At 52.0% G+C, this 15,225-nt stretch overlaps 1 protein-coding gene across 2 annotated transcripts in view; it reads right to left on the bottom strand.

The window, feature by feature from the left end:
* LOC144170802 (transcription factor 15-like) overlaps positions 1-15,225 on the bottom strand; it is a 47,698-nt gene that overhangs the window by 13,535 nt on the left and 18,938 nt on the right. Inside the window, exons 1-2 of one of the 2 annotated variants that reach the window (XM_077700809.1) lie at positions 11,892-12,561; positions 3,804-3,953 (exon numbers count right to left, since the gene is read on the bottom strand). In XM_077700809.1, the coding sequence (XP_077556935.1) occupies positions 3,804-3,941 (138 nt within the window). In that variant the 5' untranslated portion in view covers positions 3,942-3,953; positions 11,892-12,561. Of the gene's footprint in view, positions 1-3,803; positions 3,954-11,891; positions 12,562-15,225 lie in introns of those variants that run through there. The other variant, XM_077700810.1, reaches the window with a different exon arrangement.

Raw genomic sequence — 15,225 nt, 5'->3', positions numbered from 1 at the left:
TGAAAGGACATTCCCTTTTTCCCTCTCGGCAAGTGGAACCGCAAGGCCCTGGCGCCTTTTGTCGCTTCCTTCACGGTGAGCTAGGCGCCCTGAGGGGGTGGGCTGTTGACAACAATGTAGCCTCCACAGTGCTGCACCTAGCTTGTGGAATGAACTATATATAGTTGCCGGGCGGTTTTAATTATGAAGTGAGTGGCCCGAACTTGAAATGCCTCAAACTAGAGTCACTACCTCAAACCACTACATCCTACCAATGCCACCCGGAACGCCGCTTTAGCGGTCGAAAAGGTGCCGAGAGCAGAAATAGAACACAAAACGCGCCCGCTCCCCTCGAGGCTCCGTAGCGGGCCTCCTTTAAGCGTTCTGGATGCGAAAGCATTGTGGCTGCCCCTGGCAATGCAAACTTCAAAGATCCTTTCAGTTCGGCTACACAGGAGCCATGCTGTTTTGCACGCTTGTGAACCGTAGCCGTAGCACGGAAAATCCTCTCCGGCTCGCAACGGCCCCGGAAACGACAACTGATGGGCACCTCGAACCCGCACGTGCATGTGGAACAGCGAGCCTCCGCGAATGGAGGGAGCTGCTGCGTTTCCGGGAGTGCGCCGAAATGGCAGCCTTCACCTCTCACGCCCACCACCACACAACAAGCAGCAGCTGGAAGGCCGGCGAATTGTTCACCGGAAGCCACAAACGGGAGCAAGGTTCTTGAAAGCTATCACCCACTTTCGTCAGTCATCCAGCTACAAAATAAAATTACAACGCTTCTTTAATCCTTTCCAGGCGGCGAAAAATTTCTCATTGTACCATGTTCTAGCTACCGAACATCGCTATTCCAGTACACAGTCGCTCTGGCGCTGTGTGCAGCTATGGCCTGTTGATTAGTTAAATCGGTGAAGCGACGTACCCGCTCTAGACAGCATTAATGTTTCTTAAGCTATGGTTGATACCAGTATTTACAGTTTCGCGTTGTGTCCGTTGTATCTGGTGGGGCATCTTTTCAAATGATTCGACAAAGAGAAGTCACAAGAACGATCTTTAAAGACATTATCCTACACTTGGAGAAATCGCCGCAGTCAGGCTTCACCACAGCACTCCAGAACTACCACTCTGCGTGTCCAAATGTGCGAATCTGACGGGACCAAGGATGCGATTAAAGTGAAAAAAAAAAAAAAAAAGCATCCGCGCTGCGGGGACAAGAGCTCAAATGCACGTCTTGCGCTGTTGTTCCAGCGCAGGTTCTATTTTTAGGCTGTGATCGCATGCTGGGCCTCGTCATTCGCCACATTCGCACATTTGGACACGCTGATTGGTTCCTCTGGAGCGCTGTGCTGAAGCCCGCCTGCGGCGATTTCTCGTAGTGTATACACCATTTTCCTTGCTAGAGGTGGGCGCCGCCATTTGCTTTTTCTGACCGGACCGCTAGCGCCGTCTATGAAGCGACCGCCGAAACCTCCGCGCTGGGCTGTTAAGTGCTCCGTTCTTTCCGTGCGTCTGCTCGGTACCCGTGCATTACCAAGTGAACCGTAGTGGTTTGGCGTTAAGTTAGCGGTTGCAGTGCTTGTATGTGTGTGTGTTCTGTTTTGTTTTCATCATCTGCAGACGGATTTTAGGTCTTAATTTACTGCCAGAGCGGAAAATGCCGATCCCGGCTGTTGCGAGCAGCAGTAGCAGTGTGGTGGTGGTGCCGGTGGTGCTCCGCAGTTCCGCGATGCAAACGAATCGGTATGGCACCGACTGACATAGAAATCGATGTCGGGGAGTAAATACATGTTTTCAATGTCACCGTGCTTGTTATGTTCGCCGATTAGCCATGTTTACGGAAGCGCGGACGTCGAATGCAAAGCGCGCACAGCATATGTGGGTCACGGTGATCCGGGCTCGCGATGGACTTACGACGAGGCGATTGCGACGCTGTTGACATTGTAATGTAATATAATTTTTCTTAACTAGACTTATGACGGTTACTGACGAAACGAAATTACCTGGGCGGAAAAATAACACGACCGCACAACCAGTCAAATTACTATTCGAAGGTTGAGCCAAAGGGTCGACGTTCGGGCGAGTTAATATTGGTTGATCATGATCGGGATTATTATTGACCTAACTCTGCGCAGCGCATGTGGCCTGTCGCTCGGAGCCCACATTTGTGAAACCGCTGCTTGCAGCAGTAACTGTTTTGTAATTGTAATACTTTAGATGTCGTGTCAACGCAAAAGGAGTAGAAGCTTTTCCTTTAACCGCGTTGTGAACAGGTTGAGCTATTTTCCAAATGCATCGTTCACGCGTATCTCCAGCTGCGTTTCCACATTGGGCTGCCTGCTTATCCTGCTATCGACCAGCAGTGTGCGATGGAGAAAGTTATCTTTTCATATCGTTTGGCAGTGTAATGCGTTGGCCTGAAAAAAAAAGTAAACAAAACGCCGTGATTTTAAAGGTTACATTAAATGAAAAGGGGATTGTTTAATGCCAATCGGCTTTAATGACAAACAATATATGGTATTTTAAATTGACTACAAGAACCAGAAGTTATTGTAATGTTGTATTGTATCGGCGCTCGTCAAAGATCCCCAGGTAGTCAAAATTAAACCGGAGCCCTCCACTGCGGCGCGCCTCATATGACCCATGAAGCGTTGGGGCGTTAAACACCATAATGAATCAATTAATCAATCAACCAATCAATCAATGCTGTATTGTAAAAGATAAAGTTGCTTCTAACATTTCAGGGGGTTCGCTTCCCTGTCGCAGCATTGCGTGTAATGAATGGATTTTGCTCCGTCTGCTTGCCGTCCAAGTGCACCCAACAAACCCTGGAGTTGGTCGTTGGTACAAAGTCGTTGCGGTTTATCAACGGCATCCACCGATATCTCAACTCGGTGTGCGTTGGGAAGTGATGCAGCAAAAACACGCCGCGACCGCAGTGCATTTTCTCCAGGCGGTGTCGTGCACATGCGTGCTGTCAGCGACTGTTTCTCGCTTTCTCTGGTTGTTCAATAACCCACCACCGCGCAGTGCTGGCCAAGCGACGTTTGCGCCTTGAACGGCATCGCAGCATTGGCTAAAACAGTTGAAAGTTCCGCAAAAACTAAGCACAAGGTGCAAAATACTGCTGAACTACGCTGCGGAGCCCACCGCGCCGGGCGATTTTAACAGCCCAGCGCGCACAGGCAACGCTGGTCGGCCGCCGAGAGAACTGGTTTGAGAGTATTTTCCCCCTTTCCCGGCTGCTTATGGAAAATGGTGTATAGCCTGCTATGGGAGTACAAGAGGCTAGACTTGAACATTACTCTCGTGATGCAGAAGATCATGTAAACGCACCTTAGAAGGGGGAGGGGGGTGCATAAAGTTACGTACACGAAGGCGATTACTGCTCGCTTTAACTTGCTCACTTGACAACTACGACGCAATTATTCACTCATTCTGCGTGTTTGGAGGGCTCGCACTGATCCTTTGTGTATATATAAAGGCAACGTAATTACACCTGCGGGAGCTGGGGAGAGACAGCACGACGGGACAACGCTGCATCAGCGCTTCCCGCTAAAAAGAGGGAAACACCGGGCCGACACACGCGTACACACCAAGTGGCAGCAAAAGCAAAGGGTAACGCTGATCAGCCTGTGCGAAGCCGCACATCTCCCAAACGGCTGGTGCGTCGCAATGCACGACTTGCACTGTCCCCGTTCTTTTTTTCTCTCGTGTCTTGTATACAGCTGCATCAATTTGACCGATTGCGACGTGGATCCCGGTTGAGTGGGAGACCCACGTCAAAGAGTCCATTCCTCCGTCACGCAGAGAGTCCCGGATACCTTGGATAGCCTCCTGTCCCGGGGCTCGGTGGGGATGAGCTGGCGCAGGGCATCCATGGCGGCCTTGACGCCGGCTGCGCCGCGCTGGCGCCCGGCTGCGCGGGGCTCGGCTCCGATGGGATTCGCACCGCCGCCCATGGACGCGGGTCACTGCGCAGGCGAGTAAATCAGGCGAGGCGTCAGTGTTCTCCGGCTTCGAGATTCACCGCTGTCACAAAGTGGTTGTAGAAACGTCTATTTATTAGCCAATCGGCAGAGAGATTCCCACCCGCAGTCAACATACCGAAAGGTCCACATAGGGAAACCATCACGTTCAAACGCGGAAGCTACACCACCCTTCTCGCTTCCGATCTTCCCCTTCCTTGCATCCCCATTTTCGTTTCCCTAGCTCGTTCACCCCTCCGACCAGCAGCCCGGACGGCCTGTGCAAGAACCCGACGAGAGCCTGTAGCTGCGCCCTGCCAGGAGTAAGTTGAGTTAACGGCGCGGTCACCTAAACACGACTGCCTAGTCATCTACGTTCCCTCTTATGTTGCACATCAAGACCGAGGCGCACGAGTACGGTCCGGGTCGTCGAGGCAGCGTGGCCAATGAGCTGCTTGCAGACGCAGAGTTGCCTCCGTTCCGACAACGAAAAGCCTGAAGAAAAACGGTTTGGTCTATGCCGAGAAGAGAAAACGACCTTACAGCACACTGGGGTGCGACAACATGACAACTCAAAAGGTTCCCGAGAAAATATTCCTCCAACGCACTGACACGGCTCGTCTTTTAACGGGCGCAGATATACCCTCCGCTCCAACGGTCAAACATTCCTCAAGACGGAGCTTCCAAACCAAATTCAAGCACCACACGTGCAAAACAGCTCCCTGAGTCAAAAGCATGGCCAAAAGCAACGGTGGGTCCCACTCAGTGCCCTCACCCCCCGAGATAAGGTGGCTCTCCCTTGCCCGAGGCTCCCTCCGGGTGCGCATGCGGCGAGGTGATTCGGCCGCGACGCAGTCTCGTAGATCTAGGCGGCACCAACGTTTGGCGTCACCAGCATGCAATAACACGTCGTATTTCGGCTGGCTTCTCCACAACACGCAAAGCCTCCGTGGGAGTTTGCCGCCGAGTAGTTTTGCGCGCTGTCGAAGCATGGGCGCTGCGTCAACACACACACACACACCACGGCAAATTCGTGACACCCAGAAAAACGCCTGCTCTCTTAACTCTGTTAACCAGTTAACTTTCAAAGTAGGATGGATCGGTCGCCGACGTCGATCGATCGATGCGATGATCCGATGAAATGGCGATTGCTGGCTCGTTGGCCAACGCCACATAGCCGACGACGGTATACTCCAAGTAACTCAAAATGTACAATATGTACACTTTATTTACATTACGTATTTACAACTCATGGCTCGTGATCGCAAACCAGAGGTCGGTCAAGGCCCGCGTCGAGCGGGCTCGCCGCTCCTCTCCTCTACTACTCTCTCTGTCCGCCCGTCCTCAAAACATCAAACTCTTCGGTTTTACCACCGAAGCCCCGCCCACAAAAGGGACGTCACAACTTGAGAGTGAGGATGCCTCATTGATTACACCACACTAGGCCACTGATTGGCCGCCAAAGCTACGGTGGTACAAAATAGTCACGTAACCCACGTCTCTCACTCTCATACAGAAACCCAAAGGTATTCCGCAAGACACAAATATAACAGAAATGAAAACCAACCAACATAAAGCAGACCTAACGACAGGAATCGGCTTTCGGGCGTTGTCATACTGTGCACGCCTATGTTTGTGCTCCGCGCCGCCAGAATTCCTTTCCTTGGTTAACTCGTGGAGCGCCTAAACAAAGCCTGGCCGTCTACTCAACGACGCATCACATCCGCCAAGTCGTCAGGCTCAGACGCGTGGCGAACTGTAACTTCGCCCAGTAACTTTGAGCAGTGCGACTGTCCCAGACTGAACGTCTGGTGACTTCCTCCTAAGTCTGACCCAATGTTTGACCCCTTGACCGACCTTCAGCTCCCGTCCGCTTCGGGGATTCTCGTGGCGGTAATCGCGGTCGTTAAAATGTCAACGGTCCCCCTGCGCCGGCTTCTCAAACGAACGCAAAGAAATTCCCCTTCGAAAGCTTACATCGCTTTCAGCTAATATGGAGTGACCGACGCGTTTGTATGCGTCGGGCGGATACAAAAGCGCGGAAAGTAACAAAGAAGCCTCCGCGGTTCTCCCTGCAGGGCCCCTCGCGCCTAACTCAACTCGGCCGGTGAAGAAACAAACGCAATACAGGTAAACAAGCTAACCCCCAGTGGAAGATATCTAATTGCCGGGCGGTTTTAATTAATAAGTGAGGAGCCCGAACTTAACACACCTCATCAAGACGATCGCGAAGAGACTTCGCACAACGAAATGCATCACCGTGCGTGTGGACTTCGTGCCGGCACATGCGGGCGGCTTCGGGAAAGGGGCCACACACGCGTGGGCGAGCGACGAAGCAAGTATCCCTCCACACAACTTTTTTCCACAAAAATTCCCCGCATTTCTCCGAGGGGAAGAATGTGAAAGTGCGAATGCACGAGTTGAATTTGCGCGGTTCGGTAATGTTCGCGAAAGAGAGATCACACACACACACACACAACTACAAAGAAAGAAAGATGCATTTATTCACAGACACCTATTTGTGTTGTCGTTGTACTTGATTGCTAGAGCGGATCTCAGCTTTGAAATTTCGTGTCAGTACTCCTTTAAGCGGGTGCATTAGCCCTTCTCACGCCCGATTCCTGGCCAATCCCCCACGTGGGTATGTGCCATGTCAGCGGCCAGGCAGCGCGAAAGAGAGATCACACACACACACACACACAACTACAAAGAAAGAAAGATGCATTTATTCACAGACACCTATTTGTGTTGTCGTTGTACTTGATTGCTAGAGCGGATCTCAGCTTTGAAATTTCGTGTCAGTACTCCTTTAAGCGGGTGCATTAGCCCTTCTCACGCCCGATTCCTGGCCAATCCCCCACGTGGGTATGTGCCATGTCAGCGGCCAGGCAGCGCGCGCCCATCTCCCCCCGTTGCCAAGGAATACGAGGAGATTCCTGGCCAATCCCCCACGTGGGTATGTGATGCGGACATCGCCGGTGGACGCAGGTTCAGGGTCGCTTAAGAAGTGCATTGCACTTAAAAAACTCCCACCTCCCCTCGCGGGAACCCCTGTGTAGATGCGACGCATAGGCGGAGCGGCGAAGGGACCGCGTTTTATAGCGCGCATAACGTTGAGGGGACTGCGTAAGCCGGTCCCAGTAGATGACGACGTTGGCGTACTTGTAAAGCAGCGTGGACTCTAGGTGTTTGAGCCAAGCATGGATGTTGCTTCGCCGGAGAACGGCACACCGGTTATATGCGCAGCGCGCCCGAAGGAGAGGAAACCGCGGAAGAGAGAGTACTGCACATGCGCCGGCCCCAGCGCGTCTGCCGCGGCTATGACGCAACGTGCCGCGGCTATGACGCAACACAATCCAACACAATCCACTTTAATCCAACCCAATCCAAACCAAACCAAACCAATCCAAGCCAATCCAATCCAATGCCCCTCGCGAGAGAGTGTTCGCTATCGGAGAGGAGAGGGTGTGAGCGGCGGAGAGCGCAGCTGGCGCGGCGAGGAGAATGGGGGAGGGGCGGACAACGCCGACGGCGACGACGACGACGACGACGACGACGACGCCGGAGGGACAAGGCGAGTGAATCAGAAGATGTTTACCCTCCCCGGCTCCGACGCATCACACCCTGTTCCCCTAGAACGGCACGACCTTGAGCCTGCGGACGAGAGAGCCGACACCAAACAAGAGAGCAGGGCGAAGCTCCGTGCCACTACACCCCATGACGCCACGACCATTGCCAGGGTCCCAGGGGGCCCAAGTCGTGGTACACAAAATAAGAGCCGGGGCTGCTCTGACGGAGGAATGGTATCCGAACGCCTCTCATCTGGAGCCGCGCAACAAAGCGGCTCTGCACACGACACGCTCCGAATCGGCAGGGCCATGACAATGCTGCAGGTTTGATGCGCATATCGCGCTCAAAAATGCCGTGAGAAAATTTGAATTCCTCTGCAGCCGACATCTTTTCACCGGCCTGTACCCATCGAATAACGTCCACTTTCGTCGCTATATCCAAATTGTTCCGTTTCCTTTCTTTTGCCACAACGGCTCCAAAACGCGTGCCGCAGATACTACAAACACGCACCACGCCGCATCGGTGCCCCTGAGCGAGCCGCCACCGGTAACCGCTCAAGCACGCCGAAAAAGAGCGCTTCCGGTCCGTTTCCCCTCCTGCCTTATTTATTGCGTTTCACCCCCATTCACTCCCCACGTTCTCGTTCCCGTGCGCCCCCGTCCCCCGGGCTAGCGCGCGAGCAGCAGGTGTTGAAGGCCATCGAAGCAACGCGACGCCGGCTCATCCTCAGGGGCAGCGCCCGCGAAAAGTCATCATCATCAGAATAGGCAGAATCTGAGCTCGTTGGATCATAATTGATTAAATGCTGGTCAGCCCAAATTTAACTGGGGACGCAGACAATAACGAGAGACGAAGCACAAGCGCTTCGTCTCTCGTAATTGCCTGCGTCCCCAGTTAAATTTGGGCTGACCAGCATTTAATCATCATCATCGCACCCATACCCTCAGGAGAAGCGAACTTGCAGGCGCACTTGCGACGCAGCATTCGATATATCGAATGTGCTTGTGATCGGGAGTTCGATACACGCGTACAAGAGCAGTCTACTTTTGCATTGGATTTGCAACGGGATGTTCAGACTCTTCGATATCGACAATAATTCGGTGTATCTGTGTTCGACTGGTTCAGAATAATTTGGTACAGAATGCCGACTTTCTCGCCAAGTCGGGTGTACGACACGGGTTGCCATGATATAGTTGAGACTTATCGCCCAGAAACTGCTCACACTGCGCTGTGCGCAACGAATAAATGGTGGCTACCTCGAGAGAGAGCGCTGGCGAAAGCCTCCACTGGCAACCAAGGAGCGCTGCTTCAGTTGCGATGGCGCCGACATCCACACAAAACACGGGGCTGTTTTCGCTTTCGAAAATTTTCTTATTTCATTGAGAAGTGGCGGTTACCTCGGTGCTTTTTACTCGAAATAAGTTCCCACTAACCGATGTGATGGGCTCAATAGCTTCGAATTATCGAGCAATGTCTTTCATTGGAGTGCAAGTAAAATTGCCGGGACCAGCACATCACTGCCTAAAATTTCAATTAAGCGACTCCGAATTATCGAGAGAGAGAGAGAGAAAGCTTTAATAAATACTGAAGAGGTTAGCCGCACAAACGGCGGGGCTTGCTACTTCAGATGGGAATGAACATAGTGAGGCGAAAAAAGAAAAGAAAAGGGGAAGAAGTACGCAGCAACAATGAACACGAGGGAGAAGAAAATAAAATCAGTTCGGAAGGGAGAAAAATTACAGCACTAGAAGAAAAAAATCCGAGGATCTCAAGGTTAAAGAACCTCGATTAATCCCGAGTCAGACAAAAAAGTTAGGAGAGCCTTTGTCCCTGGCGCCGCGCCAGCGTGATTTTACCACGGACCAAGAAAGTGATGCAGCTCCCCCTGCAGAAGTGACCCCGACAGTGATATGGCACTAGCAAAAAGGAAACCAATATTTCATGAAGTGCAGCTTCTCGGCAGTTTTGCGCCCTTGAGCGGCAGCCGAAGTGGTCGTATCGTCCGACGCACAGCAAGAAGTGCTCTGCCCCAATCGGAAACCAGTGCAGGTCGGAAGTGACACGTCCGCACGCCGCGTGACCCGTGATGCCGCGTGCGCGGTTCAATTTGCGCACATGCTTTTGAAGCGGACCCATCCTCCTAAGTGCCACAGGAGCGATAAACACGTCAATACTCGTCGCGTGATTCGAAAGCAGTATATAGAAAAGCATGCAAACTCGGCGCCCAGCAGGCTACAGGAGCACTTGTCGGCCTTTCGTCTAAACGAAGCGCACAGCTCAGCACGCGTCTTCCCGCTCGCCCATCGTCCCCCACGCCGCGACACCACATGCACTGCTCGCCGCGGAAAGCGGCGTTGTCAGCGCTTCTGACCCCGAGGGTGTCCCGAAGAGCGCCAATAAAAGAGCTCCCCGAAGCGCGGTCCCGAAGAGCTCCCCGGGCCCATCCTTCGGGACCGCGTTGTTCGTGCCGTCCTCGTACGAATTCCACGAAGACGCCTGTTTGCCTGTCCCTGTGTCGGTGTGCCAGAGGTTCTCAGCCATGATCGACCCGAGGACCCCTTCTAGGCTTGCGAAAGTGATGAGGGACCCCGCGATGAAGCATACGTTGATCGGTGTCATAATGTGAAACAATTTGTACATGATTCTATAAGTCTTCGAAACATTTATATGCTATCTTTTGTGGGTCCGTTTCCTTTTTCTTCTCATAGCTGGCGTGTTATGCGAAAAATCAGATGCCAAAATATGCGCTACGCGGAGAAACTAAACGTACATGTAATGCGGCGAAGCCACCTTTTTGCATTGCAAGAAAGTGCTGACAGAATCGAGAAAAGAATGCCGGGGGGAAAAAGTTTTCAGGGAGGACCCTTGAAATGCTCTCGCGGACCCCCATTTGAGAACCACTGTGTTAGTGGAAGCCACGCAACAGGCATATGTATCAACTCCGATGGCATATCATCTAACGCCTTGAATTTAGAACGGTCGCCGCAGGTCGAACGCGTGTCTTCGATTTCCAATCACGACAGGCTCAGCCGATCTCGCAAATGTGGCGAAGTCAACACACTTAATTGTTACAGCAGTGCAAATAAATACAAAAAAATTATATGAAGAGAAGCGGCGTAGCAATGCGTACGCGTAAATATGCACTGCTCGCAATGTCTGCACATTTTTCCTATTTATGCCTTTACTAGTGAAGCCTTTACTTCGTAACTTCACTTTCCAACCAACCTACAGCTTACACAAGACCGTAACTCTGCAAACGCATGCTAATGGAAGCTAACTTCAAAAAATATTGACCCGTGATGCAATTGACCGCGGTTAGTGCCGAACATAAATACGTGAACCTGTACCAACACATTTCGCGATTTCTTCCTATGCGTTCGATACGTGATTGCGCGACATCCACTTACACCTGGCCATATTACTCTCGAGCTCGATGAACAACTCCGTGCGCTCACATTTATTTCCAGGTTGGCGCTTCGCTCGTTTCTGGCTATTGCGCGCCCTTTCGTTTCCCGCTTAGCCGCGGGAACCTTCGTCCAGGCGTCTGATTTTCATAGTGAACAAATATAGCGCAGCGGAAACACAACACAAGGGACGGAAAGAATACACACGGACGAGCGCTCACTTCCAACTGATTCTTTATTCACAAGACGGCAAATATATATGCTTAGCCTTAGCAGAAACAAAAAAGACGTAGGAAACAAAAACAAAACAACAACAAAAAAATACTGACAAAGATCGAGTACACCCAACACGCGCCAAACATCTTCACAATCACTGTGGCCTGTCGCGTTGAGCGCTCGTCTGTGTGTATTCTTTCCGTCCCTTGTGTTTCCGCTGCGCTATATTTGTTCACTATGAATTACCAACTAGCCCAGTCTATAGCTTTACTTAGTCTGATTTTCTCAGAAGTGTTTTCGATCCGCTGGGGCAACGAAGGAGAGCCCGGATCACGCCCTCTCTGCGTTGCTTCAAGCGCGTATTGCTCAGTAGATTAAACTCAAAAGGCCTGAAGAAGTCGCGCCAACAGGCCAACGCAGGGATAGGAGAGGGCTGCGCACCAAACAACAAACGTACCATCTGACTTTTTTTTTTTTTTTGCAACTATATAGAGGATGCGCTGTGGACGCTCGCGCCAGCTGGCCAACCAAAACAGGAAACATCACCAGGCGAGGCAAAGTGAAATGAAGCCCGCTAAGCAATCAGATAGCACTCTACAGCCAGCGACTGCCGGTGTGGGCATGAGCCACCGACGCTTAACCGCTGCCCGTCCACCTTCCTACAAACACGTCGTTCAAGCAGCCAATCGACGCCCCCGATAAAACGATCCTCGGGCGGGAAGACGCGATTCCAACGAAACGTGCAGCTGCTTACCAGTGCCGGCACGACGACGACGAAAAGGAGAAGTGTGCGAGATCCCGCCTGAAGCTGTGGGAGGCCGCGAGGCGGTCGGTCAAGCGCCGGGTGCTTCCTGTTGCATCTTCCTCCTCGCCCTCGATGGGCCGCGGGCTACTACTGGCGCCGCCGAGGCGACGACCGCTGCCCTGCGCCCACGGTGCTCGCAATCTGCGCGGGGGACCCGCCAAAGCCCAAGCGAGCTCGACTTGGCGACAATCATTTACAGGCTCTCAAATTTTGCGCCACTTCGATTTAAAATGCGCACACGACGCTTGAGTTTTGTCATTTCCTGCAGTACCCGGTGTTTCCGCAGCTTTCGTATTTGTTTTGTATTACTAGCTCACTGCAGCTTTGGAGGAGGAGGAAATACTTTTTTTGAGAATTCTGAACGGCCCAGAGGGAGGCCCAGGGAGTGGGGTTCCTTCTTCACTGGAGCAGTCCGCGCCGCCTATGCTCTGACCACCAGCTGAAGCTGGGTAGGCAGAGAGGCGCTGTACAGCAACCGCAGCTTAGGCCGAGGCTTGTAACAAGGTAAAGCTAGCCTCGCGGGGGAGTGAAGCGTTGCGACAATTTTCATCCGTTTCGTTTTCTTGCGAAGCGCGGCTGAGCACGTGCGGAAATGTCCCAACGGTCCTGCTCCCTCCGGCACTTTGTGGAAAGAGGGCGGGAACCACGCCCTCGCTCCTCCTCCTTTCTCTTTGCTTTCCAAAGAAGAAACAGCGTAAACGGAAAGATACCATGAGACGAGCCGCTGGTCGCTCGCAAAAAAGAAAAAGAAACGAAGGCACTTGAGAAGATTCGTCGACTCCTCTCGCCTCATCACGCAAGAAAAGGGGAGCAAACAAGAGACAAAAGTAAAAAAAAAAATGGCGCGAAACTAGCACCGAGTGCCGATATGGTAAGCTTTCGTGCACGCACTTATATGCTCACGCGACATGAATAAGCGCTTCTCGTTATTTTTTATTCTAGCAAGGAGACCAAAAGGCGCGGTTGTGGGATGGAAGGAAGGGTTGAAAAAAAAGTAATATGAATTTCGAACACACGCAGCCCCGCTCTAGAGGCAGGAACGTTCTTCACTAGTGCGTGCTGCGCCTGTGCATGGAAAAACGCAAGTTACGACGCGCTTAATTTGGATAGAATGTGGTTCTGTCGACTTTCCTTTTCATTTTCTCATCAATCAATAAATTCATTCTGTCGCAGAGTGAGAGAGCACCACCTAGCTGGGGCAATTGAGACATTCCGCTCAACTATCGAGAGCACCGAGACACCCGCAGCACGGCACCTGCCACACGGCTGTCTCCGGTTTCCGGCCCAGCTGGGTTGCGCTCAAGCAGTGGGAGCGTGCAATGTCCGGGCATCGCTAGTTCACACCCGGCCCAGGGTTCAAGGGCATCCGTTCTTTTCAAGCTCTTCCACGCTCGTAACTCAACGCAGTCCTTGCTCCCATCTATGGCATCTTGCGCGCAGCCAGGTTGCGCGCTGCAAGGCCTTCGTGCGCATCCGTGCTGTCGATCCGAGCCATTCCTTCCCCCGGCCGATTTACCCCGGTCTACTCGGGAAGCGACCCGTCCGAAGTGAGGGATCTTCGCCTACGGAGCGTTTCTCCCAATGGAAATATCACAGAACACTACTGCTCCCTGCATGTAGACGGATGAACTGCTTGTCGCTTCGCGCGAGACAGGCGAGGCGATCTATTCGGCGATATACCCGCCCATTTGAAACAACACAGCAACAATACCCACCCAATAGGATCAGCAACAGCAACAATTCCGTGTGAAAAGTTACAGAGATCCTTGTTTCTGGATGCCTGTGAGGTGGGGTGCCCGAATATTCAAGAATTTCAGATATCAAAGCGAACAACGCAATATTCGATTCGTCTTCGAGTCGAATAGCACCGTTTGAAAATTTCGAATAAATTTTCGATCGAAGCATCTTGATAGTTCAAAAAATGCACCGGCGCTGTCGGCTGTCGGCGACGGGCTTTCCCGCACTGCTCGGGTGACGTGCGGCTAAACGGCAAGAGGAGGAATGCGATTTCGGGAAGTGCCTCTCGTCTCCTTGGCCTCGGACCAACCCAACGTTAAACAAGGTGGCTCCGTCTCGCGCTTCTCTTCTGGCATCCTGATCACGTGGTCGCACTCTCCGTCAACGCTGTCTACATAAGAAAGCACAGCTTCGCACAGTCACAGTGCCGGGCCCCCGGATTTCTGATCCAATGATGCGCAAATTGATATTTTTTTTTAGAAAAATGAACCTGTAATATTGTTCTTTTGTTTAATTGAGACATGTAAAAAACGATGAATTTGTCCAGCTTCACGCTACTACACAGCGAGATGAACATATACATAATATTTTTAACTTTTGAAGATCAGTTGGCATAGGACGCACGGGTCGCCCTTCTTTCGCTTACAGCTCCCAGGGGCCTCCATTGATTGATTGATTGATTGTGGGGTTTAACGCGCCGACGCAACGCAGGCGATGAGGCGCGCCGTAGTGGAGGGCTCCGGATTAATTTTGACCACCTGGGGATCTTTAACGTGCGCCGAAATCTCGTACACACGGGCGTTTTTGCTTTTCGCCTCCATCAGAAAAGCGGCCGCCGCGGCCGGGAATCGAACCCGCGACTCCCCAGGGGCCTCCAATTGTTTTAAATGTGCGAGGGCTCATGACGATCGACGACAATGACAACGACGATGATGATTTTGTGTTTCTAGAAACCAGACTGCGTTTTTTAAGCGTCTAAATAGACATATATAGTCTTTTTCATGCAGGTCGGCTCTAATTTTTCCAACTGAACCTTGAATAAGACCCCATAATTAAGCAGCAGCTCTTTAAAGGAGCCATGAAGAGAAAACACAAGTTTGGTTCATTCGAAAGATTGCCTCGTTAGAACCATAACGACACCACTTATAACGCAAACTTCGCTCAAATAAGCTACATAATTAGGAAAAACGGGAATGGTCATGCGACCCACCAGCTCATTTCCCGCAACAGAACCTATGCCGTCACATGGGCTAAGCTCTGCGATTGGCGGAGGCCGGCAAAAGCAAACGCATGTTAGGCAGGGCTTACAGTTTGCATAGCGAGCTAAATGCCCGTGAAACATACTGCACATTCTTTTTATGACAAAGAACGGTGGAGTAAACGGTTGAAGTTCCGAACGAACACGCAAGCGTGTGCGCCAATGCGTACGAAACAACCGCCTGGCCGAGCTCGACATCTCGCCGTCGCGGGTTCGAGGCGCTCTGACCTTGGAGGAAAAATGCCGTAAACACCGCGCATTGACGCTCGTATCTTTCTGGTCGAAGCA

Source organism: Haemaphysalis longicornis, unplaced genomic scaffold (genome assembly GCF_048455015.1).
Source record: "Haemaphysalis longicornis isolate Haplotype H1 unplaced genomic scaffold, Haemaphysalis longicornis Haplotype H1 scaffold_2, whole genome shotgun sequence".
NCBI classification, from domain to species: Eukaryota; Metazoa; Arthropoda; class Arachnida; order Ixodida; family Ixodidae; genus Haemaphysalis; species Haemaphysalis longicornis.
Note: the sequence above shows the minus strand (reverse complement) of the source record. Positions and strands in the feature narration are given on the sequence as shown.